At 38.2% G+C, this 27008-nt stretch overlaps 1 protein-coding gene across 3 annotated transcripts; it reads right to left on the bottom strand.

Moving 5' to 3' along the window:
- Positions 1-3841: 3841 nt before the first annotated feature.
- On the bottom strand, positions 3842-25531 carry RWDD1 (RWD domain containing 1). 3 transcript variants are annotated; one of them, XM_008567741.1, is made up of 9 exons: positions 25171-25447; positions 23827-23953; positions 22661-22774; positions 16596-16661; positions 13556-13686; positions 8561-8704; positions 7748-7880; positions 7185-7247; positions 3842-4132 (listed from the first exon to the last, which is right to left on the bottom strand). In XM_008567741.1, the coding sequence occupies exons 6-9, from the start codon at positions 8684-8686 to the stop codon at positions 4011-4013; spliced, it is 444 nt and encodes a 147-aa protein (XP_008565963.1). In that variant the 5' UTR covers positions 8687-8704; positions 13556-13686; positions 16596-16661; positions 22661-22774; positions 23827-23953; positions 25171-25447; the 3' UTR covers positions 3842-4010. The 3 variants fall into 3 exon arrangements, with proteins under 3 accessions (XP_008565963.1, XP_008565964.1, XP_008565962.1); XM_008567742.1 differs by lacking the exon at positions 23827-23953; XM_008567740.1 differs by lacking the exons at positions 22661-22774; positions 23827-23953 and having other exon boundaries at positions 25171-25531.
- Positions 25532-27008: the final 1477 nt, after the last annotated feature.

Genomic DNA, 27008 nt, shown 5'->3' with positions numbered 1-27008 from the left:
GAAATGACCAATAGGTGGAAAAACAAAATAAAATATAACAATTATTTTAAAACTCATCACATTAATTAAGCGTATAAGAAATGAAAAAACTGGTGGACTGAGTGTAATTCATCTCTCTCTCTCTCATATCTTAGTTTCTTCATTTATTTGAAAACGTCACCACTTGTCTTTTTTCTCTCGAAACTTGCTATTTCTTAGAGGCTATACTTTTCCAACAGTATCAGTTAATCTGTCTCTCTTTCTCTCTCTTCTTATCTCCCTTCCCATCTACTTGTATCTTTCTCTTCACTCTGTTTAGTATTCCTGGAATATTTAGCTGCATCACAGGAAAAAGAAAAACAAGCAAATGCTAATTAACATTCGCGGTTCAGAACCATGGACAGCAGCATTCGAGCTGGGAATGGGACTTGCTCATATTGGAGAGTAACTTTGAAAGTTTGGTCTTACAGAACATATTTGTTGGTGTGTCCACAAATGGATAAGGTGATAGTTAGAATATTAAAACTCAAGGCTGAATTGTATTTTTTTCTTCCTTTAATGGAGGGAGTGGAAAAAGACATTAACACTACAACAAAGGAAGACTGGCATATAGTAGCATCCAAATATTAATTAAATAAACTGTTCGCCTTAATGATAAAGAATGATTCAATAAGTTAGTTTATTTAATGGATCTTTCAAATTGATGATTCTCAGTCAACAACTGCAAAGCAAAGTTTTATATTTTTTACTATGCTATCCATGGTGTTAATGAAATTAAAGGTGGTAGGGCCGGCCCGGTGGCGCACTGCTACAGTGCGCCGCTTGGGAGCGCGGCGGCGCTCCCGCCGAGGGTTCGGATCCCACATACAGACCGGTTCCCGCTCACTGGCTGAGCGAGGTGCGGGCACTACGCCGAGGGGTGCGATCCCGTTGCCGGTCCCGGTCCGGTACGAGCGCGACCCTGAGGGTTGTGATCCGTTGCCGGACACGAAAAAAGACAAAAAAAAAAAAAAAAAGAAAAAAATTAAAGGGGGGGGGGCCGGGCCGGGGGCCCCCCGCCACCGGGGGGCCGCGGGGGAGCGCGGCGGCGCTCCCGCCGAGGGGTCGGATCCCACATACAGACCGGTTCCCGCTCACTGGCTGAGCGAGGTGCGGGCACTACGCCGAGGGGTGCGATCCCGTTGCCGGTCCCGGTCCGGTACGAGCGCGACCCTGAGGGTTGTGATCCGTTGCCGGACAACAAAAAAGAAAAAAAAAAAAAAAAAAAAAAAAAAAAGAAAGAAAGAAATTAAAGGTGGTAAAAGTTGGTCCAAAAAATGAAAACTGAGATTCAGTCACTTCCATAGAATAGTGCAAATTAGTTCTAGATGCAAAATTTAAAACATCATTGGCCATTTTTCTTTGATGACAAAAATTGAAAAGTCCTTTGATGAGTTTTCCCAGCAACTAAAATGACCCTTTTATCTAGCCTCTGACACAAGTAACTTGACTACATGTACATGAAACTTCACCAACAGAAGCCTGCAAACTTAAGCATACACCTTTTGACAGCATTCTTTAATTTGTTACCCTGACAATTCCTAAAGCAATGAACAAGGCCATTCACATTTACATATTTATATCAACTCACACTTGCATGTCTCTTCCCTTCTGAAAAACTCCCTACCACTCACATGGTCTTTCTAAAATTAGTTTACACAGTTCTTGAACTGTGTGACTCATTTTAACACACAATCATACAATATCTCCTACTTTTGCTGCCTGACATGTATGAGGGCATTTCAAAAAGTTCATGGAAAGATTTGTATTATCTTTCAATTTTGTTTTTCCACAAACTTTTGAAGAACCCTCATAAACACTGCAAGCTACTTGAGGCTGTATCTGCTTGTTGTTTGCACTGTACAACATCTAGCACAGGACTAGTGCACAAATATTGAAAAATCACCATCATCTTTTTTCTGGAATTCAAGAATGTATCTCTTTGCTTCTTGACACATACCTCTCTGGAGTTTGTGACAGTACAATCAATAAATTCATCCTTTTCATTGATGAGATGTTATTGATCACTTCTCTTAGTTTTACCTCAACTGGGAAATGTTCATGTAACCATTTAGACATGTTGCCTTCCATCAGCATGTATACAACTTTTTCCCTAAGGCACCCCTGCTATCAAGAGCCTGAAGTAATACAAATTCTAGGGGCATCATTCAAAGTTGCAGATGGCAAAAACAAAATTTCTTTGAACTGTTTTATCTTTAAAATACTTGAGAATTTTGCATTCTAAATTCATTCATTCAAAAAATGTTAGGTACCTACTCTGCCGCCAGGCATTGTTACAGGGATGCGGTAATGAATAAATATATTTGTGTTTATTTTTAACTAGTAATATTTTTGTACAACTTGGCTAAAGTAGAAAAACAAAAACAAAAATTTTCAGTCCAAGATGGGCCAATTATTTCTTCAAATACACTAATCATGCTGTTTCACATCCTGGAAATGTGTTTTTCCTTTTAGAAACTAAGTCTTGGGTTAATTCCCACAATACAAAGCCAACAGTTAATATTTACTCTATATGAAAATACTTGGGAGTGTCATTATAGCTAACTAGGTTGTCTTCATTTTGTCATTATGTTCTGCCTACATTCTGAACTGGTAAAGTTGGAAATCCACCTCAATACCTGGAGAAAAAGTATAAAACTTATCCTTAAAAATCACGTGAGGGGGAGGGGGAATCTTCATTAACCTCAGTACCGCATTGCTCACCACTGCTTTAACCTTAATTAAGGGCTTCTCCCAGGTGCTTATGCACCTGATTAGCTTCAAGAAAGATCTCTCTTTAGGAAAGTAAGATCTCACATAAACTTTTCGATTTCTCTCTGCATAGAAATGCTGAACATTACTGCTATTCCATTCTATTGGTCTGGGATCAATCAAGGCTGACCAGAAGATTCCTTGAGAAGTATTAAATTCTCCAGTGATAGTTTTAAATAATTTGTCTGATTCCAAGAATAAATGTAGGATTGATTTTGCCATGTTTGTGGGTATGTGGCATATGTATTTTTGACTGGAGGCAACTGTTTTGCAATAGCACAAGTGATTTTCCACTGGGATTAACAGTCAATTCTCCAAAACTGCGGTGACTGGATAACTTGCATGAAGCCTGGCTGTCCAACCTGGAGCCTCCAAGGCAATTATCCCAAATTACTAAGAAAAAGGAAACATTAGTGCATGGATGTGGAGGTATGTTTCTCTTGCAGACAATGTAGAATCTGCCAAATTTATATACCTTCAGACTGGCTAATTAGGAAGAGGTAGGGAAAACACCAAAATATACAGACTTCACAACTGCAGGACAGTGGTTCTTAATCAAAAGTATGCATCAGAATCACCTGTAGAACTGGTATGAGATTTCTCTGTTTTAAAATTCAGATTGGGGCTCAATGTTTATGAATCTAACCTGAGAAGGGCATAGGAGTGCACACCTTTAAGAACTCTACAAATGATTCTGATTCAAATACTTCTATAGTACTAAAATCTATTTTATTCCTGACCATAATATGGGCTTCTGGTTTTGTTAAGACTTAAACTTATGTGTGGAAGCTGGAATCCAGAAGGTTTAATGTTTTATTCACCTTAGTCTCCCAATACTTTATATGAATGACAACACTTGGAATCCAAATGTAACCACTGTGTCCAGCATAGATATTCCAAATTATTGCAATTCCTTGTTTATAAACCCATGCATGTGCACTGGAGCAGCCTACCTCCAAGTCTTGGTGTCATAGGCAGGATCTCTCTCCAACACTAAATGATTTTAAATATGTAACCTCCTGCTCACCAATAAGAGAAACTGGACATTTTATATTTGAAATTTTAAGATCAGTTTATTAAGTTCAATGAAGAAAGCTATCAGAAGAATATTCTCCTGAAAATTATTTTTTCTTAGAAAAAAAGAAAGGAAAATCAAAGCCCTCTCAGCATAGCCACAGATGCTGTGGCAGTCAAGCCTCTCTGCAGATGGAGACAGTCCATTAGTCGGTTGAGTCACTCTCTGGATCAGCAGGATTGTAGTCTGGGTCATCCTCATCATCTTCCAGCTCCAAGTCATCCATTTCCTGGAACAAAGACTCATCTACCTCCACGTTGTTTCCAGCTGCAAAAGGCAAAAAAATTTCACCTTCAATCTTATACTCAGGAATAAAAGATACAATTACATATATATATATATATATATATATATATATATATATACATATATATATATATGTATGTATATAAAGATACAACTACATATATATATGTACTTGTACATATGTAGATACAACTATATATATATGTAGTTGTATAAATAATTCATTCTAGTAAGGCTTTATATATATAAAGCCTTATATATATATAAAGGCTTATATGTATATATAAAGCCTTATATATACAAAGCCTTATATAAAGCCTTTTATATATATAATATATATAAAGCCTTTTATATATACATATATATAAAGCCTTACTAGAATGAATTATTTATAAGGTGCCATGTTATAAGTTGAAGACTTTAAACAGGATATGCTATCCTGGTTATACAAAGTTGATTATCACTGACCATGGGACCTGCACCAGTAGCTATCTCTTCCAATAGTAGCAGACATGCACATCATTAAAGCTCAACTATCCTTGTTATCTAATCGATAGATTTAACCTGATCTTCACCCTAACCCAGTTCCCCTTGTAACCAATGGTATGCCCTTCCAAGATTCCAAATGTCTAAGCCCTACAGGAAGCAATACCCAGGCTCTGCATTAAACATCTTCCTCTTCAGTTAGTCTGAAGTAGATAAAAGTAGGATATTACAGCACTATTATATCAACAAAAATTGGTCATCTTCCTTCCCTCTCAGACTCCAGGTCACTGTCATTCAATTCAGCAAGAATAGAAAAAGAATGCTTCATGCCTATGAGCAGTTCAGTAATAAAATACAATTTGCTAAGTCCAGGCCAAAGAATAACTGATTCTGTCTGGCAGAGGTAGTGAAGTCTTAACAGAGCAGATGAAGTCTGAGATATCTTCACAATAAATTTGAATTCACCAAGAAGAAAAGGGGACAGGATGAAGAAATTCTAGGTAGAACTATATGCAAACAAAGGCAGAGAAAAAGATAAGACCTTAAATACTTCTAATACCTGGAGATAACATGGATAAGGGCCACATTGAGAAGAATTGTGTAAGTCAACCTTTTCCTTGAAGCAGTGGAAACCATCAAAGAATTTTAAAGAGAGATATTTTATGACTAAATAGGGGTTTTGGAAATACAACCTCAGAGGTGGTGAGTATGGAATAAGTAAGGGTGGTAGAAAGCAAATGGGATTATATCAAACTAAAAAGCTTCTTCACAGCAAAAGAAACAATTAATAGAACAAAAAGACAACAATGTTTTAACAGCAAAAAACATAAGTAACCAATTAAAAAATGGGCAATGGAACTGAATAGGCATTTCTCAAAGGAGAAATGGCCAACAGACACATGAAAAAACACTCAACACCACTCAGCATCTGGGAAATGCAAATCAAAACCACACTGAGATATCATCTCCTTCCAATGAGAGTGGCTATTATCAAAAAGACAGAGAATAACAAATGCTGGTGAGGATGCAGGGAAAGGGGAACCCTCCTACACTGTTAGTGGGACTCTAAAATTGCTGCAGCCATTATGGAAAATGGTACGGAGGTTCCTTAAACAACTACAAATAGAACTGCCATATAACCCAGCAATCCCATTTCTGGGTATATACCCAAAGGAATAGAAATCATCATGTCAAAGGGACACCTGCATTCCTATGTCTACTTCAGCTCTATTAACAATAGCCAAGAGTTGAAATCAACCTAAATGCCCATCGTCAGATGAATGGATAAGGAAAATGTAGCATAGTTATACAATGGAATACTACTCGGCCATAAAAAAGAATGAAATACTACCATTCACAGCATCTGGATAAATACAGAGAAAATTATGTTAAGTGAAATAAGCCAGGCACAGAAAGAGAAATACCGCATGTCCTCACTTACATGTGGGAGCTAATAAGAAAATAAATAAATACATAAACAAAGAGAGAAAGAAAAAGGTACAACAATCATAATAATATATTGAACTTTTCAACAGAAGAGAACAGAACCTCAGAACCCCTGAAGTTGCAAGGGGTAGGAAAGGGGGAGAGAGACTGGGGAAAGGGAGGAATTGGTAAAGTGCCATGAAAATTGATTACATTGCCTAATGATGAATATTCTAATTATCCTGATGTGAACATCATATATTGCACACTGGTATTGATATTCAATGCTGTACCCCACAGATATGTACCATCAACTATGTCCCAATAAGAAAAAAAAAAAAAGTTCAGTGTCTGTAAGGGCCCAGCTTAAGGCAGGAAGCATGATTTAGCAGTGAGCCCTATCAACATTGCGTCTTAACCTTCTCCAGCAGGTAATCCAGAACAAGGTTGAAAGGCCAAAAGCTAAAGGATCCCCAAATGGCAAGATGGACATAACAGATGGTTGGTAAAGTGTAGAACTTTAGGGTGCTATCAGAGGTGGAACTGAGTATGAAGCCCAGTTTAAGAGGCTGTAAGCTCCATGAGGGCAGAGAATTGGTCTATATTGTTGTCTGCTGCATCATCCGTGGCCAGGATAGTGCAATAACTATTTGTGGATGATGAATAGATGGAAGACCGAAAAAGAGTAAGGGGTAAGAGAAAAAGGAGGAGAAGGAAAGCACAAGGGACTAGATGCTCCAAAGACACAAACAATAGGAACTAGGAGTTCCAGACATGCTAGGAGTTCCATGTCTGAGGTTTTTACAAGCTCCACAACAGACCATGGAGTAGTTTCCATAGATTTATAACAAAAGAAATTTGAGGAAAGCAGGTCACCTGAGTCACAGTGGCCCACTTTACTAGTTGTTAGAGGCTATTGTGACCATAATTGTCTATTGCTCTCTTTGATATTAAGCTATGAAAAAACTTTTAAAAATTCATTGCTATAGAATTAAAATATTCAGTTCAAATGTACAAATTGATCAACCATTAGAATTTTTCAAAATGTATTTTTTAACAGCCTTGGGAGAAAAAATTTACATTTAAGTTATCACTCTGATTTTCATGGTTTAAAATTAAAGACAGCATACTATGTACATGCAAAATTTTAATGTTATCTTACCATCTTCCAAGAACTGGATATCAGATGTGTCAAGATTATGATCTGTTTCAAATAGCTGTTTCCCTAAAAGAAATAAGTATGTTTAATTGGAATGGCATAGTATTCCTCTGTCTTCCCAGAAACCCTTTTGAAAGTGCAATAATCCAAGAAAACAAGTCTGAATACCTTATTTTCTGTGAATTTCAATAAACTTATGAACTCAGTAGCTAAGAGGCACATGAAATGTATTTGCATTAAAATGGAACAAGTGAACACCTGGTCTGCCTTAGAGTCCTGGAAAACAAATAGGTTTGACTCTACCCCTTCTAAGGCTTGTGATCCTTAATGTCCCTGTATCTCAGGACTTATCAATTGCAATATTTATAATCCAAGATAAGCCATAAATTAGTTAGAAAGTATGTGTGAACAAAGATCAGCATGTAGATATAATGTGTTCTCTTTTTGTCCTAGATGCCTAAGTATATTATTTTCTTATAGAAATCTGTCCAAATGATCTTCTTGCTATATAAGAAATAATACAGGAGGGTTTGGGAGTAACAGGAATGAGGGGAGGGGAATCATACCACTTAATTTATTTTTTCCTGCTTGCTCTTCTTCTTTCATTCGTTTCTTTTTAATTTCCAAGAGTTCTGCATCAAACTTGGCTTTCCAACTTAAGAAATTCTCAATTGTAACAGGAGTGCCATGGAATAATTGCTTAGAAAATAAAAAAAGACATAAGTCACCAGATTAATGAGACAACAGTTTAACAAATAAAGCCTAATAATACCTGATAGACAAATAAACACAACCACTTAAAAAAGAAACAGAAAAATTAATGTTTGAAATTTTGAAATATTTAATCTGATTTCTGCCTGCACTAGCTACTCTCATTGGTTTTGGCAACTTACTATGAAAAAGTCCATTTTTGATTCTTATTACAAAAACAAAGATAATATGCAATGTATTCACCACAGCTATGTGCTGTTAAGAAAGTTGTTACTTTCAGTATTAATAATTTTGAATACACATTAATTTATAACACAAAATCATAACTTCTACACTTCATTTCAGAATTTGAGATTTTCTTTACATCAGTAACTACTTAAATCACTGTGGCAGGGGCTTTATAATTCTAAACTGTATACATAGCTGAAATAATTCATATTTCTTGGTCTTACTTGCATAACCTTTACTAACTGATTATCCTCATTACTCATGCTATGCCACCAACCAAATGAGAGAATTCTAAAACTTCACTCTTTGTAAAACTTTATTAAAACTTACTTTTATTTACTTTTGTGATTTCAAATACAATAAAATAAAATAAAAGTGCCAAAAAAACCTCAAAAACAAATGTAAAGAATAATGAAAGAAAACAAGGTATTTAAATATACCTTTTCAGCTTCTTCGGCTTCTTTTTCTTTTTGTTTCTTTTCTTCCTCTCTTCTAGTTTTTATCTGGTCTACTATTTCATTTAATTTTTCTTGCACAGCTGTCACTAGAGTAAAGATCATCACCATACCAAGATTTTCTTCAGCCTATGTAACAAAAAAAAAAAGGTGGGGAGAAACATCTCAAAAAAATAAAAACTAAAACTAATGAATGAAAAAAATGTTTTGGTATAATCACTAAATCCCATACATTTACAACATGATGACTAATTCAGTTACACCATATGTTCATGCACTTGGATAAATAATCATTTAAGAAGTGAGCGTATATATAAATAATAATGTTCTATTTTAAAAGTCATATAAAATTTGCCAGATCCAACCTGAAACAGATATTTCAGCAAATGCTGCTTAATGTTCATAAATATAGATAGAATTCAGAAAATCTTTTCCTATAGTAACTAGCAACATCATTTCTCCAGCATGTTCATTACTTTAGCTTTTTTATTTTGTATTTTAAAGAGCTGTGACAACAAACTAAATTTTTCTTCACTTTTTTATGGATATAAAATACACAACTAAAAGTTACCATTTTAACCATTTTTAAGTATATAGTTTGGTGGAATTAAGAGCATTTTTTTTTTTTTTTTAAAAGATGACTGGTAAGGGGATCTAAACCCTTGACTTGGTGTTGTCAGCACCACGCTCACCCAGTGAGCGAACCGGCCATCCCTATATGGGATCCGAACCCATGGCCTTGGTGTTATCAGCACCGCACTCTCCCGAGTGAGCCACGGGCCGGCCCCGAATTAAGAGCATTTTTAATTGACACGTATTGATTGTACATGTTTATGGGGTAGTTATATTTCAAGACATGTGTACAATGTGTGATGATCTAATCAGGGTTATTAGCATATATATCATCACAAAAATTTATCATTTCTTTGTGATAAGAGCATTTGAGCTCCTTTCTTCTAGCTATTTGAGAACATACAAGAAATTATTGTTAATTATAGATGCCTAGTTCCATTGTAGACCACAAGAACTTATTTTTCCTATCGACCTGTGATTTTGTACTCCTTAACCAACCTCTCCCTAACCCCCCAACCTTCTCCCCTTCCCAGCCTCTAGTAACCACAATTCTATGCTCTACTTCTACAAGCTCATCGGCTTTTTTTTATTAGGTCCCATATATGAGTGAGCATATGCAGTATTTATCTTTCTGTGCCTGACTGATTTCACTTAACATAATGTTTTCCAGGCTCATCCATGTTGCCACAAATGACAGGATTTCATTCTGTTTTATGGCTGAGTAATACTGCATTGTGTATATATACCACATCTTCTTTATCCATTTATTTGTCAATGAACACCTAGGTTGATTCCATATCTTGCCTATTGTGAATAGTGCTGCAATAAATATGGGGGTGCAGATATCTCTTCGGTATGCTAATTTCCTTTCCTTTGGATAAATACTCAGCAGTGGGATTGCTGGGTCATATGGGAATTCTATTTTTAGTTTTTTGAGGAATCTCCTTATTGTTTTCCATAATGGCTGCACAAATTTACATTCCCACTAACAGTGCATAAGAGTTCCCTTTTCTCCACATCCTTGCCAGCATTTGAATTTTGAGGCCAGAGTGATTTTCTAATCTAACACAATAATAAAGAATGCAGATGCTTTTGTAATTTTTCTTTACCTACATTTTCTTTAGATAAGAAATGGTTTAAAACCAAATGTAAAAGCATCTCTGACTCATACAAGAGATATAACTGACTGGCTATTAGGAAGTTGGGCATTTGAGGGCAAAATAAGATAAAACAAAATATTTTGTTTCCCCACAGAAACAAAATAGGGTTTCAATAAAGTAGACAAAAAATATAATTTCAAATCATTCTAGTCAGAAACTCGAACTTACCAAGCATTTCTTTGATAGGGCTGGCCTCAGCAGAATTTGAATGGATATTTCATCTCCTGGGCGCTCCATGAGTGATAGGTTTCAAGCTAGCTCCTGTAATCCTCCTCAGTTGGGCTTCTGTGTATTAATCTCTATGCTAACCATCCTAAATCAAATGACTGAACAAATCTCTCTTCTGAGTGCTAAAGCCATATTAAATCCATCTACTGGACGGTGACTTGTCCCGCAATCACCGCAACACTGAAACCATCATCTTCTCCACAAAACCTATTCTGTTTTCTCAAATTCTGCAAATTACACCACCATCCTCCCAGTCTGAACATCCCTATCCCATCATAAGCTCTACCACTGCCTCTTAACCTATTCTTTAATATCATTTAAATCCATTCACTGTTCACTGCCAACACTGTTATTACCCTAGCCCAAGACACCATCATTTTCAGCTTGAAATACTATAATAAACTCCTAACTAGTCTTCTTAAAAACTATGATCTTGTCTCCTCTGACATCAACCTCCTATAACCATTCAATACACACACACAGAGCTAATCTAATTTACAAGCTGAAGCACCACAAAATTAAGCCAGTCAGTCTCATGCTTAAAACACCTCAGCAGCTTTCCAAACTAAACAGGACCAAGTTCATATTTTTTAAACAGTTTAGAAGACAATTCTAAAAAAGGAAGTAACCTCTTTAGTTCCTCCACTTACTACCAACACTTCTAATTCTAAGGTAATTAATTTTATATGACTGGAAATTCCAGAGGAAATAATCCATCAATTTCTCTCTCTCTCATCTCAATGCCCTTTAACAAGCTTGTTCCTCTGCTCTGAAACTCTTCAACTCTCTTTAAGTTGCAAGGCAAACTCCTGCTTCAGGTCTCATATTCCTCTTGGAAGCTTCTGCATTGCCTCAAGTCTATGTCCACCCATATAATCCTGTACTTCACCCATCACAGCATTTTTAAAGCAAAGTAATGATTTCCACATTCCTCACCAAAATATAAAATCTTTGAGACTAGAGATGGTGTTTGTCTTGGCAATTCAACCTAATTAATGCTCAATACATTTCAAAAACAAATCCTAGTAGGATACCTTTCATAAAAGAAAGCATTCCAATAGAAAAGCAAATAAAAAAAATCCACATGGAAACTAGACAACTCAGATGTCATAAGACATAGTTCCATATCACTAGTATTTAAAGAAATACAAATTATAACTATTTACCATTTTCATCTTGTCCTATTTTTTTTTATTTCTAAATGAAAATATCTAGTGTTAGTGAATGTGGGAAAACAGACACTTCAGTGGCTACGGTGAGATCATAAATTGCCACAACTATTTTGAAAGTCAATTTGTCAGTTCAAATTCTTAAGTATGCATACCATTTAATCCAGCAACCCTACTTCTGGGAAAGACTGGACTAGTATACTCATTAGTAATTCATTCAACAAATATTTGAGTGTCTACTACGTGCCAGGAACTAGGCATACAATGGAGAACCTGCTATAAGGACTTACAACTAGTGATATATAAAAATGTTGAAAGAATTATACACTAAATCAGGCAAAAATGAGAAACAATTGTAAGATTTTTTTTAAAAGGTATGTGTAACTATATATACAATGAAATTCTATGCAGTTATCAAAAATAATAATTCGTATCATGTTTAACTGAAATGGATAGATGCCCACATATGTTGTTATGTGAAAAGGAGGATGTTACGAAACATTTTGTATAGAACAATCTATCTTGGAGTGGGAGAGGGGAACTAGCATATAAGCATAAGAAATAAGGTCTGGAACCATATCACACCAAAATGTTAATAAACAATTATACCTGGTTCGTGAGATTAAGAATAATCTTTATTTTCCTCTTCATGATTTTCTGTGCTTTCTGAGTTTTTGTAACATGAATTTATTATTTTGATAACTGAAAATCAATACAACTATTTTTGGAGAAAATACAAAAATATTCCCTCAATACAACTGATCTCAGGCAAGTGTCAAAGAAATCAAAACTGCCTTTTCGAAAGGAGAGTTTGAGTATAAATACAATATTAAACACACGGAAAAATTCATTCAGATTGAGTAATTTACATTAATGTGCAACTGAATGAATATAGCGTAACCATTCCAGGTTCTCTACAGTGTTTTAAAATGAAACACATTAAGCCAAATGATTAGTATAACTTCATGCAGATAACAGAGTGAACAGGGCCCAGGGTCAGCAAAAATTCCTGTCTTATATATCTCATTCTCTAATAGCTCCAGATATTTTTACAACACCAGCATTCAGGGGACAATAGGTCCTTAGAATATACAAGTCACATCTAAGGTGGACAGATGTTTTCTGTCTGTTCTTAAAATAAAGAGAAGTAGGATTTCTGATTTTAAGATGGTGGAGTAATAAGGATTTTACTTGCCCTCTCTAGTCTGTACTCTGAAGAACCCATGAAAACTCTCTACCCAAGCATGAGTGAACATTAAATACCTGCCAAACCCAGAGTGTGAGTAGCACATCCCATAACAGAACTAGTTCAGTAGGAACTTTCCAATATCCATTCTCTCTTCCATATACCCTCCTTTCTTAGAGGGGTCATAAGACATTATTGCTGTTTGTAAACTTAGGGAGGAGGAGATGGGGGGGGGGGATCAACCACCAGTTCTCTTCCCAGACTGTAGGTAACTAGCTCATAACCAGTCAGAGGAGATATGAGTTTTAATTTTTTAAAAAAGCTGAAATTTTCAGTTACACATGGGACTAGACATTCTAAGAGCAAAATCAAAATTGTGTTTACGACTTAAAGTACCTTTTGGACTTTTTACCACTTAAGAGTGAGCAGAAAAGTCATGAGGCTGAATGAATTTCAAACAGGGGAACTAGGACAACTTCTATTACTCAAATTTCAAAGGGACGGTAAAAAAATAAAGATACTTTGTGATTATGTATCATGAATTCTGTTTGGCCAATGTACTGTTTACACATATTTAATAGCACTGTCTAACTCTTAAAATTAAGATACAATATTTAAGACCAATGAAATAAAACCACTACAAAACATAAAACTGTTTCCTTACCTGTAATGCTAATAATTTTAAAATGTCTGAGACATCATTATCTTCTAGATTTTCCTGGGAGAATATTTCATAAAGGGGAGCTTCATCTGGGTAATTTTCACTGTATGTAAACTTGAGGGTAGTCTGGACAGCTAAGACACAAGATAAGAGTTTGATATGAATACTGTTGAAGTATAGGAGTTAATATCTTTGTTGAATCAGTAATTTACAATGTGTCATTGAAAACTGTACAATAGAACTTCTACAAAGAAAACTAAGGTTAAGAGACCAGATAGATAATCACTAATATAAACAATACATAACACAAAGAGATAAGTGAAACAAATCATGGGAATAAAAAAAATTACTTCACATGAAATACACATGAAATACATTTATATTACTTATTGGTATTTTATCATACTACATGTCTCAGAAAGAGGATGGATAAAAGCCACCCTTTTAAAACTCTCCCTAAGACAGGGCTGGCCAGTTAGCTCTGTTGGTAATGATAAGAGGTGCTCAGTTTCCCTGGGCTCAGACTTCAGGACACAACTCTGGGTTTCAAGCCACTCCCCAAGGTCTCAGGCCCCTCATCTGGACCCTCCCCTAGAGGAATGTTACTGTTGCCAATGAGACCTATTTTCTGCATCAACAAAAGGGAAATGAGACCACAAGGGGCTGGCTTATGCAAATCTAGTGGCTGGGCATACTCAGTAGAGAAGGGTCATATAACCCTGGCAGCTAAATGACCTTCCACTAGAGCTGCTAGAGAGCACAGAACATTCTTGAATATGCCTGGTGCATGTGACAGGATTTGACCAATGAACATGCTCCAAAAGGGGACCGACTGAGCATGTGCAAGACTAAATGTTACATAACCAGGAACCACCCCCTTAATTGAATATTCATTAGATAGAGAATCTATAAAAGCCAAATCCCAGCAGAAGGTGGGGTTGTTACTCACTCTCTTAGAGCCTGCCTGCACTCTGCCTGTGGAATATGTATTTATTTCTTCTTGAATCAAACTTACTTTTAGCAAGCAGCTGCTCATTTTCCTGAGCCAGCTTGCAGTCCGTACTGATCTTTAAGTATTTCTTACTTTTGTATTAAACTTGGTGTGGGCCCTGCTCAGTCTCTAGAGCTAGGCCACACTCTCTCTGTGAAACCTGTATCTCTTATTCATTATATTAAACCTGTTCTCATTTTTCACTGTGACCCTGCTCTTGAATTCTTTCCTGTGGTGGAGTTAAGAACCTGGTAAGAGGACGGGGTGGGTTGAGGCCATCTATGGGCACCCCCAGACTCAACTTCCAATATCAGTTACAGTGTGGTGTTATAACACTGAGGTCAAGGGTTCAGATCCTCGTACTGGCCAGTGCAGAAAAAAAAAAAAAAAAACCCCAAAAAACAAAAAACTCTCCATAAGTTAAACAAAGGCACTAAATATAACACATAGAAAAAGTACTACCATAGGCTCATTCTCAGCCTCCACCAAAGCCAGTTCCCGGCTGCAGAAGACCTAGCTGTAGCCCTGGAATCTACATTTATATCTGCACAATGCCAGCAGGGCATTGCTAACAGGTGGCTGGAGGACACGGTTTTGCACTGGACAGTTTGAGAGATTATCTGGGAAAGTTTTAACATAATTCATCTATATACACTCTCACTCACTCTTTTGGCCTGTGCCAGTTTAAAGATCTGACACTTGTATAGGAGTAAAATTCTCATGGGCATATTAGTGCAAGGTATCTATAGCCCAGCCAAGTGAGTTCTCAATTCCACTAGACAGTTTGCAACTAAGCAGTAATGCTAAACATTTTTAAAAACTTTTTATTACTCATAGTGATTCCTCCTAGAGTTCATCTTTCTTGTAACTCACATTTTAATTATCAAAATCTACTGATTCTGATGAAGTAACTTAAATCTATATTACTCTCCACGGGAGGGGGAAAAGGCACTTTAAAATTAGCAGGTTTGATATTTTGTTTTAATTTTCAAGTATAATGTCAACAAAGAATTTTATGAGTCAATGAATGCAAAAGATTCAGTGTTACAGGTCAGTAAAAAATATAGTGTCTTCTGGCATTTTTCTTTCTTCCTTTACTAACACATCTCTAATTTTATTGCTAGAACAAGTTTTTTTACTTTTTCATTTTTATTTTTTCCCCAGCTCTCTTGAGGTATATTTGACAAATAAAAACTGTATATATTTAAGGTATACAATGCGATGTTTTGATATACATATTGCATTGTGAAATGATTACTAAAATCAACCTAATTAACATAACTATCATCTCACAAAGTAATGATTTTATAGTTACATATATTAAACATCAGAATATTCATCCTAAAGAGAGAAAAACCTGCAGATAGGTGTATATCCAGCCCCATTTATAACAGCAAATGTCCAGTAAACAATCTAAATGTCCAAAGAGAACAACAGCCATGGAAAAATAATAGTCACTCAATGGAATACCACACAGCCACTGAAACATACTTGCATGTAAGTCTTGTTTTGAACAAAAATCTCCTACATTTTCTCCATCTGCTGTATTGTTAATGTTTCTGTTTCACTTTTTAAAACTAAGCTTATTGGGCCGGCCTGGTGGCGCACTGCTACAGTGCGCCGCTTGGGAGCGCGGCGGCGCTCCCACCAAGGGTTCGGATCCCACATACAGACCGGTTCCCGCTCACTGGCTGAGCGAGGTGCGGGAGCAGCGCCGAGGGTTGCAATCCCGTTACCGGTCCCGGTCCGGTACGGGCGCGACACTAAGGGTTGCGATCCGTTGCCGGACACGAAAAAAGACAAAAAAGAAAAAAAACAAAACAAAAAAAAAACTAAGCTTATTGTACCAGCCTATATCTCATTAACTTCCTCTCTATTTCTCTAGGAGTCATGTTTACCCAGTAATACTGGCTGGAAATACACCACATTCATACTAGATTCTTAACAGCACCTTAGCACCTCAATACCTGCAATGCCCAGCACAATGGCTACAGAATGAGTGAAATTCCTGAGAGTACTTAGAAAAACCACAAGTATTTTTATTAGACTTACTTTCATCATTTTCTCCAGCTTCCGATGTCACAGTAATGGTGAAGCTGGGTGGATTTTCTGATAATACTGCAAGAAAATATATACAGAAATTAAGTTATATTAACATGCTTCCAAAGGCAGATGCTTTTCTTTATTAGCAAATTATCACTACCTAATCCTGGAAACTGGTCCCTTGCCTGTATTTCCTTTTCCTCAAATACGGACTGAGCACAAAACTGAAATAACAAAAATGTCCATCAACTTTCCATGTAAATTGAGGGTTGTCTTTAATCTGGAAACTAGTACATATAGTAGATAATCCTTTTGGCATTTTACCAAATCAATTAAAATAATTAAGTAGCTTATCTTTTATTTCATAATCTCCACATATATATGGAAAATTACATTCTTAAAAATCCCAAATGAAATGTCAAACGAAGAGTTTGACATTACTCCCCAGAAACTACCCACAAATGTTCATGTTACCACTGATCTTTATACTTATATATTCTGAGGTATAAGTCAGAATCTCCATGGCAAACAAATAATAAATACTGATCTGTTAGTGTCTCTGTCTTCTTGCTCTTTCTCTCCCATATCATCTCTGGAACCAAACTTTATTCTTTAACAAATACTTACTGGGCCTCTACCAACTTTCATGGAATTAATTGTAAAATGAATTAGCTATAAGTCTAAACACCAAATTGTTTAAAGTTTATTAAACAAGACAAGACATTAAGTCAACATTTACATAAATAAGAAAGATTTATATGTCATTTTACAGCCTGATGTCTAGCTAACCTGTATCTCTGTTTATTATCTATTTCCCCACTATAAAATACTATAAAAAGTCTATGAGAGCTCCTAGATGAGTGCCTGAAGGTATCTAGAAACTCAATAAATATAGGCTCACTGAAAGAAGAACTAAACTAACAGAATGAAAGGAGGAAAACAACAGCAAAGAAAACTTATATTCAGAATCATCTGAAGAGTAAACAAGGAAACTTCGAGCCACAAGGATGGCTGCTAAGCCTATGAGAAAAGACTATGTCTCACTCCATGCCTGGGAAGCATTGGCACCTGCCAAGTTTGGCAGCAGCTCTGCAGAGTTTTTCTGAAATGAAAAAGCAGGATCATTGAAGAAGTCACCAAGAAAACTACTCAGCTTTTCCTACTTTGGAACTTTCTGAAGCTCCCATAAATATATATATAATATTTTCAAGACAGATGCTTTCATTTTAATTGAAGCAATGATGAACACCTATGATTACCAGAAAGGTGTTTGCCAGGAAGATAAAAGACTCATTGGACTCATACTTTAATAGGTCTCAGGCAGTCCAGCCTGTGCTGGTAAAGACACTGAAAGGTCTTTATAACATAGCTTTCATAATATGATTGGATTTATCTATTTTTTAACAAATGTGTATAAAATATATTTGATGTATTTCATTCTTATTTCCTTTCATGACCAACTTTAGCATTTACATGTCATGAAATGAAAACACTGTCACTATAGAAATAAGGGTTCAACGCAATGACAATCCAACCCATTACCATTTCTAGGACTCCATGAGACTGTAGGTCAGGGGCAACCTATACCCAATAACAACAGCTAACATTTATTGAGCATCACTTTGTGCCTGTGCTGTGCTATGCACTTACATGATAATCCTCTAATTCTGACAGCTGGACCATAATTTTATACTATAACTAACTACATTTCACCAAATTTAAGATGCCATCAAGTATGAGATACACCTTACTTTATGTACTACTAAGAAAGAAAAATAAGCTGCCAATTAAACTATGATATGTAATCGACTGCAAGACAAATTCATATTTCAGAGATGTTAAGATATAAAAAAGGTGTCTAAGAAACAAACATAGCATAGCATCACTCCAGTTTTATAGATGTGGAAACTGAGACACAGAGCTTTTAAATAATTTGTCCAAGGCTATACAGCTAGTAACTAGCAGAACTGAATAAACTATATAGAGCTTCATTTAAAAAGAAAAACATATTTCCAGCTGAGAAGTTCCAGGGAAGTATTTTTTGGTAGGCTGTAAATGGTGATATGGGCAGCGTATCAGCAAATAGAGATGGAGATGGGGAATGTAGTTGAGGGTACCATGGCAGCAAGGGCATAATAATGGGAAAGCTAAAGGAACAGAAGGGAATAACAAATTATTCCATTTGTTGGACCTATATGTGGGTGAAGAAACCTGACTGAAAAAAACAGTTGAAAGCTTAGTTGTGGACAGTAACAGTTTTCTAGCAGTAATACAGTCAGAATTGTATTTCTCTCTCTTTTTTTTTAAGATGACCAGTAAGGGGATCTTAACCCTTGACTTGGTGTTGTCAGCACCATACTCACCCAGTGAGCACCTGCCATCCCTATATAGGGGTCCAAACCTGGGGCCCTGGTGTTATCAGCACTACACTCTCCCAAGTGAGCCAAGGGGCCGGCCCCCAGAATTGTATTTCTAAACATAGTAAGATAAATCATTTAGCAACCGTGCATAAAACAGAAGGAGGAAAACAAGACTCTAGGCAGGATGAAACTAAACAACTATTATAAGAATCAGGGCAAAGGTAATGAGGTTCTGAACTAGGTTGACAGTGATGGGAATAACAGGAAACAGGGAAGAAGCTAAGAGGGTGACAACATTTTGAATTTGCAGGCTGAGGATGTGCTGCTACTAACACAAATGAGGAATACAAAAGAAAAATCAGACATGTTATATTTGAGTAGGCAGTCAGAAACGGGCAAATGGAGCTACAGAGAGCTAGGCTTTGATTCAATTTGAGATCATCTACAGAGAAGTGATAGCTAAAGCCATTAGACTAAATGCGATCATCAGAGAGAAAACACAGTAGAGAAAAATAAAGGCTAAGAGCAGTTTTGTAAGGAATCCTCAATTTGCAGAACAAAGTAAGAGGAAGAAAAACTGCCAGAGATTAAAAGAAGTAGCCACAACAGATAAAATCTCAAGAGGCAACAGTGTTATGAAAATCAAGGAAAGAGAGAACTGGGAAGAGGTAAAGGATGATTCTTCCATCCCACCCCATCCTGCCCACTGTCTCTTGTCACAGAGTTTTCTAGTGAGCAGATTTTACCACATCATTAGCTGCCTGTAGCAGCAGATCTCTATCTGTACACAGTGGGTTGGGATCAGATGTGAGAAAGAGGTGGAGTTGTAGCTAACACTCTAGAAAACATGCATAACCCAAAGCCTATTTTATTGTGAACCCACCCTAACTATCAGGATCTGGGTCTGACATGGCAGTGTCTACAATGTGTACCACACTGCCTGTGAAGCTACGTGGGGGGAACAAAATGGTCACTGAACCATTGTCCTGCAAGATCATTTCTAAATCCCCGACAAGGCCCTCTGTGGTCTGGCCCCTGCTTACTTGTCAGATCTCATTTTCCATGACGTTCACTTCTCACTTGATGTTCTAGAAATACCAAACCACTTGTCCTTTGAACGCTTTTTGACCTCTCAGAGTCCTGCTTCTGCACATGCTGTAAGGACCTGGAATACCCTTCTCCCCGTGTCATTCACTTGTTAGCTCCTCACCATGCCTCGGTTCTCCAAAACAACTTGGACTGTCCTCTCCCTAAATTTACATGACATCTGTTTCCCTATAGACTGAGTTCCTAAAAATGTGTATAATATATATTTAGTAAATGAGGAAACCAAAAGGACATAGGGATGTTGGCAAGAATATTAGTGAACTGCCTGCCCTTGGGAGTCAGATAGAATAGGGAGGCAAGATGGACCAGAAAGAAGCTGATGAACTATCAATCCATGAGAAATCATGATAAAAGGCATTTTCAGTAAAAGCACAGAAACAAGAGTTGCAGGACTACAAAGATTATGGACAGAAAGAGGAATTTCAGAGGCCAAACTTTTGGAGATGGCATTTCCAACCTGTGGCTATACTCAGGTGCAGCTGAAGGAAGTGGCAATCAAAATAGTTAGTGGATAAAAAGACAGGAGTTGTGAAGCCACATTATTAAAGAATCAACAACTAAGATGGTAAATTTCTAGTAAAGAGTATCTTATATTTGTTTAACAATTATAAAGTATTTACTTACATTATTGCCCATATGAAAACTGAGGCTCGAAGAGGTGATATGATTTGTCCAAGGACACTACACCATGCTGCCACTATTGAGAAAAAAATGTAAACTAGGTACAGGAAGGATATTGGAGAACACTGCTAATAGTCCCCCAATATCCACTCTCCCCTTGTTATAGTTATACCCTTTTAAACTGACATACTGACCACCTAGAACAAAGAGCACATTTCCCAGACTCCCATCCAGCTAGGTCTCACCAAAGGACTAAGTCACAGCTAACAAGATAGGAGATATGTCCTTTGACAGTTTCCAGGAAATTTCCTTAAGAAACCATCATTTACTTCTTTTTTTCTTCATGTTATCTACCTACTATGGCTTAAATGTGTTCCCCAAAAGTTCATCTATTGAAGCTTGATTCCCAATGTGGCAGTGCTGAAAGGTGGGGCCTTTAAGAGGTGATTGGATTGTGAAGACTCTGCTCTCATGAATGGACTAACCCATCACGGAGTAATGGGTTAATGGATGAGTGGGTTGTCACAGGAGGGTTACTGATGGCTTTAGAAGGAGAGCAAGTAAGCACATTAAAGTGCTCTCACTTTTGCCATTCTTGCCATGAGATACCCTGCGTCACCACAGGACTCTGTAGAGAGTTCCCACCAAGAACACCCTCAACCTGATGTGCCCCAGGAGCCTGGACTTCCCAGCCTCCAATACTGTAAGAAATAAATTTCATTTCTTTATAAATTACCCAGTTTCAGGCATAAGCAACAGAACACAGACTAATACACTGTCCTACTGTCTGGAAAGGGAATGCTGCCATTTGACCATTACGAATGTCAGAGAGCTAAGTTAGACCTGGATTCCTGAGGAATTCTTGGACCAGGGCTGCCACAACTCTCTTTTATGTGCAAGAGCAATAAACTTTCATCTTTTTTTTTTCCTTTTTTGTCTTTTTTCGTGTCCGGCAACGGATCGCAACCCTCAGTGTCACGCCCGTACCGGACCGGGACCGGCAACGGGATCGCAACCCTCGGTGTTGCTCCCACACCTCGCTCAGCCAGTGAGCGGGAACCGGTCTGTATGTGGGATCCGAACCCTCGGCGGGAGCGCCACCGCGCTTCCCAAGCGGTGCACTGTCTAGCAGTGCGCCACTGGGCTGGCCCCAAACTTTCATCTTTTTAAAAATTAATGTTATTTGACGTTCTCTGTCACAGCTGAACCTAATCCTAAAATACTACTTCTTCTTCTACTACTACTACTACTACTACTACTAATGATAATACAGGGTAAGGAGTAATATTCCAAAGTCAGGCAATAACTAAAATAGAAATGGAAAAGTTACTTAATTGGATTTTCAAAAATAGATGATTCCTGAATTTTGATAAAGGAATAATACCATTCTAATGCATTACTGTGAGTTGGGACAAGTAGAGGAAAGATTAGTCTTCACTAAGGATGCCAGACTTCCACCATTGTAATTAAAATACTTTTGAGAAAAAGAATAAGGCTTGGGGCATCGTGGAAGGAACCAGTGTAAGGGCAGAAGAGACAGTAGGTGAAATAGGGGTAAATGATGGTAAACTTAACAAAATTAAGAATTTTGTCAAAAACAAATAATGGAGGTAGTGGTTAAAAGGTACACTAAAGGAGTACACAAATGACCTTAGTTTTCACAAAGAACCAGAGAGCCCTTACTAAAATAAATCTCTTTAGCTGTTAGGGAGTCTCTGTCCTTTCAAAAAGTATGTCTTAGAAAAACTGCTTTTACAAGATGATTTCTACCCTATTTCTAAGAAACAATTATAACTGCTAAATGCTAATGGCTGCTAGTTAGAAGTATGCACACAGCAAATACAGGATTATGTACCCCTCCTTGTAAGGCAAACAGAAATATGGGAACTTGGCTTTTGGTTAACCTGAGGCCAACCAATTTGTTCCAACAAAACTCCCCACAGCAGAAATTTTGATACAGAAATGGAAATAACCAAATTCTACTACCTTAGCAGGACCTTGTCAAGTGAAGCACTACTGAAGGAGAATGTGGTATCAGGAGAGTCCATTTATATTTTGGAAGACTAGTTGTTAGGAGGGTTGGATCAATGTGCAATCAAGCTACAGAATAGGCAAAAAGAAGAAACTGTATTATGATTTGTTATAATTCACAACAAATGCAACATTGGACCAAAAGTTCTTTGCAAATAGTCAAGCAATTAATTCTGAGATTAGGCTAGGTCTATGGGCTGGAGTGTGCCTCTTCAGCATCCACATGGGGTCACGTGTACTTAACAAATGCTTCTTTGTCAAGCATTCAATTATACTGCTTAAAGAAAAAAAAGTCTGTCTACTTCCTTCATCAATAACATTAAGCATGTACCAAATCTAATATTAAATGTTATGAAGTTAAAAAACTTCCTATTAGTGTTCCTTGGCTAACTGACACAAGCAAGCTCTCTTTCTTAAACCTGGCATGAAAATTCGAAAGTATGGAATCATAAACACAAAAGAAGGCTGTAAAACAGCAAACCTTGCCAATCCTCAAGATTTCAAACGATCAAACATGGAAATATTTTATTTCAAAGTCCTCTGCCTTTCCCTACAAGGTTTCATAAAGAACATGATCACAAATAAGGCAAAGTTCCCTGAGAATTATAAATCAAAACATCTTATTTTAATTTATTTATTGCAGTTTGTAGGGATGCTGACAGGAATTAGAGGCAGATGGGCACAACTGATACTGCAGAATACTTGAATGCATCAAAAGATTTATAACTTGTCTTTTATATACCCTGGCTCAGAATCCTCAAGCACTTGTGCATCTGACAAGAATTTTACATACTGAACTATACCAGAGCTGTCAGTGCCTAGTACAATTTGAAATACTCAGAAGATTGTTTTAAAGTTAAAAATGTATTACTTTTAAACATGCTTATATGCACAGGATTTAATGAGGGTTACTTTATGTCCAAAGAAATGAAAATAGCACATCCTATGCTTTCTTGACTCTGCCTACACAGTGTTCATGCCTGTTATATTTCCAAAGTACTGGAAATGACTAAACATCGTGGTTAAGAACATATCCAACAACTGACCCTATATTCTATTTTATTTAGACATCGACAAATAAGCAAGGATAGAGAAGGGAGCCAGACTCCATACACACTCACCCAGTTATGACACTCTCAAACCCCTCTTCACTCACTCCCTTAACATCCTCACAGCACAGCTGTACTGCTGGTGAGAGAGAACATGAACAGGACTGGAGCTATACAGGGATAGCTGAGAGACATCTGCCTGTTGGCAAAGCAGAACAAAATTTGCTACCATTGCAAGCAGTGGTCAAAAGCTAGAGCCAAGAAAACTAAGCTAAACAATGAAAGGCAGAGGAGTTGGAGTTTATGAGTTAGGGTAACATACCTTACACTAAATTCTGACAATCAAAGATGGACAACACTCAAAGGAAGGGATGGGGAATGTTAAACCCCACAAATCTCCGTTCTATTCACTTTTATAGGCTTTATTTGACCACTTCTCAAATTTGAGAGAAGCCATATTGATATAGTTATCTTGTAGCATTTCCAGAATCATCTGAAGCATGGCTTAATACAGAAGAATTCTCTACTTTAAAACACACCTAATGAACTTCTCATTAACAATATTTTACACCAACCCAACCTACCAAGTAATCTTCGGCTCCCCCTTATCTCAGCTGAAGCTGGATATCAAGTCCCACATGTCTGGAAGGTTAAGGAACAGGAGAGAGTTCCAGACCAAATTCCTAGCACCAGCTCTGCCGATAACTCGATGGCGGAGTCACTTACCTTTCCTGAGCCTCCACTACCTTGGGTGTAGCAGGAGTCCCAGACTAGACGGTGTCTAACATCCCTTCCACTCTAACAACCTATGAATCTACAGCGGAACAGAAATTTGAGCCAAATCATTCATTAGGCACTCTGCAGAATGCCAGAATTTTTTTTTTTTTTTTAAAGAAAAGAATACCGACAAACATCAGGTACTTTGCTACTTTCAAACTAATTCTGGGTAATTCTGAGAGCAGCACTCTGAATCCCTCAAACTTCAAAATACCATCGTAAGAAAAACAGCCTCTACCTCATTATAGGTGAAAATGTGAAAACTGACACCTTTGCGGCTCTGGAAAAACTAATCTCACTTGGACAATCTTTCCTTTTAACGTATTTCACTAAACCTCGGGTTGCTGCGGGTTACCCCAAAACCAAAGTGTTCCAGACTCAATTCCAGGCCTGACACTCTCCGGGGACCTCACCAGCGTCACCCGACTTTCAGATTTCAGAGAACATGCGGAGATGGGGAAACAGCCATTGAAGTTACCGATAAGTGACTTACGACCCTGAGGAGGGTAGCGGGGGAGGTGGCCGCGCGGCCTCGCTGTCCCCTTCTGCATCCCAATCCGGGAGGCCGAGGGCTGCAGCGCCTCCTGCCCGTCCCACTCCACCTCGAGGCGGCTGCGAGCTCCCGGCCGCGGAAGTCACCTGTGAAGGAGTCGGGGTAGATGGACTCCAGAGCCTCCAGCTCGTTGCGCTGCTCCTCTCCGTAATCTGTCATCGTGGCCCTCGCTGCTGCCCATGGATCGCCCAGACACCCAGGCGGCGCGCTGCAGCCGAGACCTGGAGAGCGGGCCGCGGCCGGGCGGGCGCAGGCGCAGAGTTCCCGGGTGGTAGGCCCGGGGCCCAACGCCAGGCCCGGCCTGCTGAGCAACAGCCCCGCGCCGGCCTCTGCCTGCTCCCTAATTCTGCGTTCGACTCGTTCGGCCTGGCCAGAGGGGCACTGATTGCCGCCTGCCCCGCGCCTGCTCAGGATTTGCTGCGATGGTGAAGGGGTCCTGTCTGGCATTCGCCAGGGACACCTAGAACCGGCTCCTGGGCTTTGCAGGGCCTGAGCCTGAGAAGCTCCTCAGCGCGGCATCTTCGCTCGATGAGTCTGGGCTGTTGGCCGGCCTCGCGCACCTAAGCGGGACTGTGCAGCTGGTGGAGGGGCGCAGAGGACGTCAGCCAACTGTCACCTTTTCCAGTTTCCGGCTTGTGACCCTGTCGCCCCGGCGCCGCAGACATGCGGCCTAGTGGTGTCTCCGAGTGGTGTTTGAGAAGTTTCTGCGCTTCTCTACTCCAAATGGCTTGGGGTTCCACGGAGTTGGGCGAGGGGCTGGGACCAGCGTAGAATCCAGTGAGCAGAGGAGCAAAACCTCTGCTACTGCGTCGGGCTGGTTCAGAAGGGGTGGTCCAAAAAGTCCTGGTCAATCCGGGGGAGAAATCCACTGAGTCCGGAGATCTGGCTTTTAGGTTCGGATCTTTAGGCTTCACTTTTGAATGTGTGAAATGAACGTGACTGGACATAGACCTAAAGATACCTGAGATTGTACATTTCTGTGAATTATTGAGGGGATGTAGAGTTTAGTGACAGTTTTGGTGTGCAGTGCAAAAATTGCAATACCCCGAAAAATGTTCATAACCTTTGATTTTGTAATAACACTTCTGAGAATAAGTCTGAGGAAATAGTATTTAAAATATGTACATCTGTCATCTCCAAGCTCATGGCAGCTTGGAGAAATTTTCAAAGAAACGTGGTGGCAGAAAGCTAAGAAAAAGGCTAAATAAATATGGTACTTTTATGAAAAGAATATTAAACAACTATTTAGTTTTATATTTATCTTCATACTCTAACGTGTTGAAAGATTTTTTCCCACTGTTCTGTATTTTTCTTTGTTTTGTTTTCTGTATTAAAGCTGGTTTCACTTGTATAGTGGGGGCAACACTTTTTAAATAAGAAACTCCCTAATGATGAATGCTCTGAAGTTTTCTCTTGTTAAAATGATGATGTCCCATGGGCCAGAAGGCATTTTGATTTCTTATTGGGAAATATTCTTACTTATAACAGAGGAATACTTTAAAACAAACATATTCAGGCACACTTTGATATTGATTCCGTGTTTTAAGTATTAAGGGTTGATTTGGGGCATTCTTTTAAACTCTCAGGGAAAATGTGGAAGCTCTCATGACCATGGTGAGAATCAAATAAAATACCTGAAGTAACTTTGCAAATATAAAGTGCTTATTTTTGTGGATAGCCTCAGTTTGGAGGAATTATGAGGAATTATGGTTTGTTGTTGGGAAAGCTTCTGGGCAGAGGGAACAGCCAGTACAAAGGTCCTAAGGTGGAAACCCACCTGGCATGTTGGAAGCCAGTGTGACTGGAGCATAATGAACTGGGGGAGAGGAGAGAGGTGATTGCAGATCGTGTAGGATCATTGGACTGTTTAAATAGGACAGTGACAATCTGACTCTACTTTAGAAATACCACTGTGGTCACTGTG

Source organism: Galeopterus variegatus, unplaced genomic scaffold, assembly GCF_000696425.1.
Source record: "Galeopterus variegatus unplaced genomic scaffold, G_variegatus-3.0.2 Scaffold342, whole genome shotgun sequence".
NCBI classification, from domain to species: Eukaryota; Metazoa; Chordata; class Mammalia; order Dermoptera; family Cynocephalidae; genus Galeopterus; species Galeopterus variegatus.
This window is presented reverse-complemented; position numbering and strand designations above follow the sequence as displayed.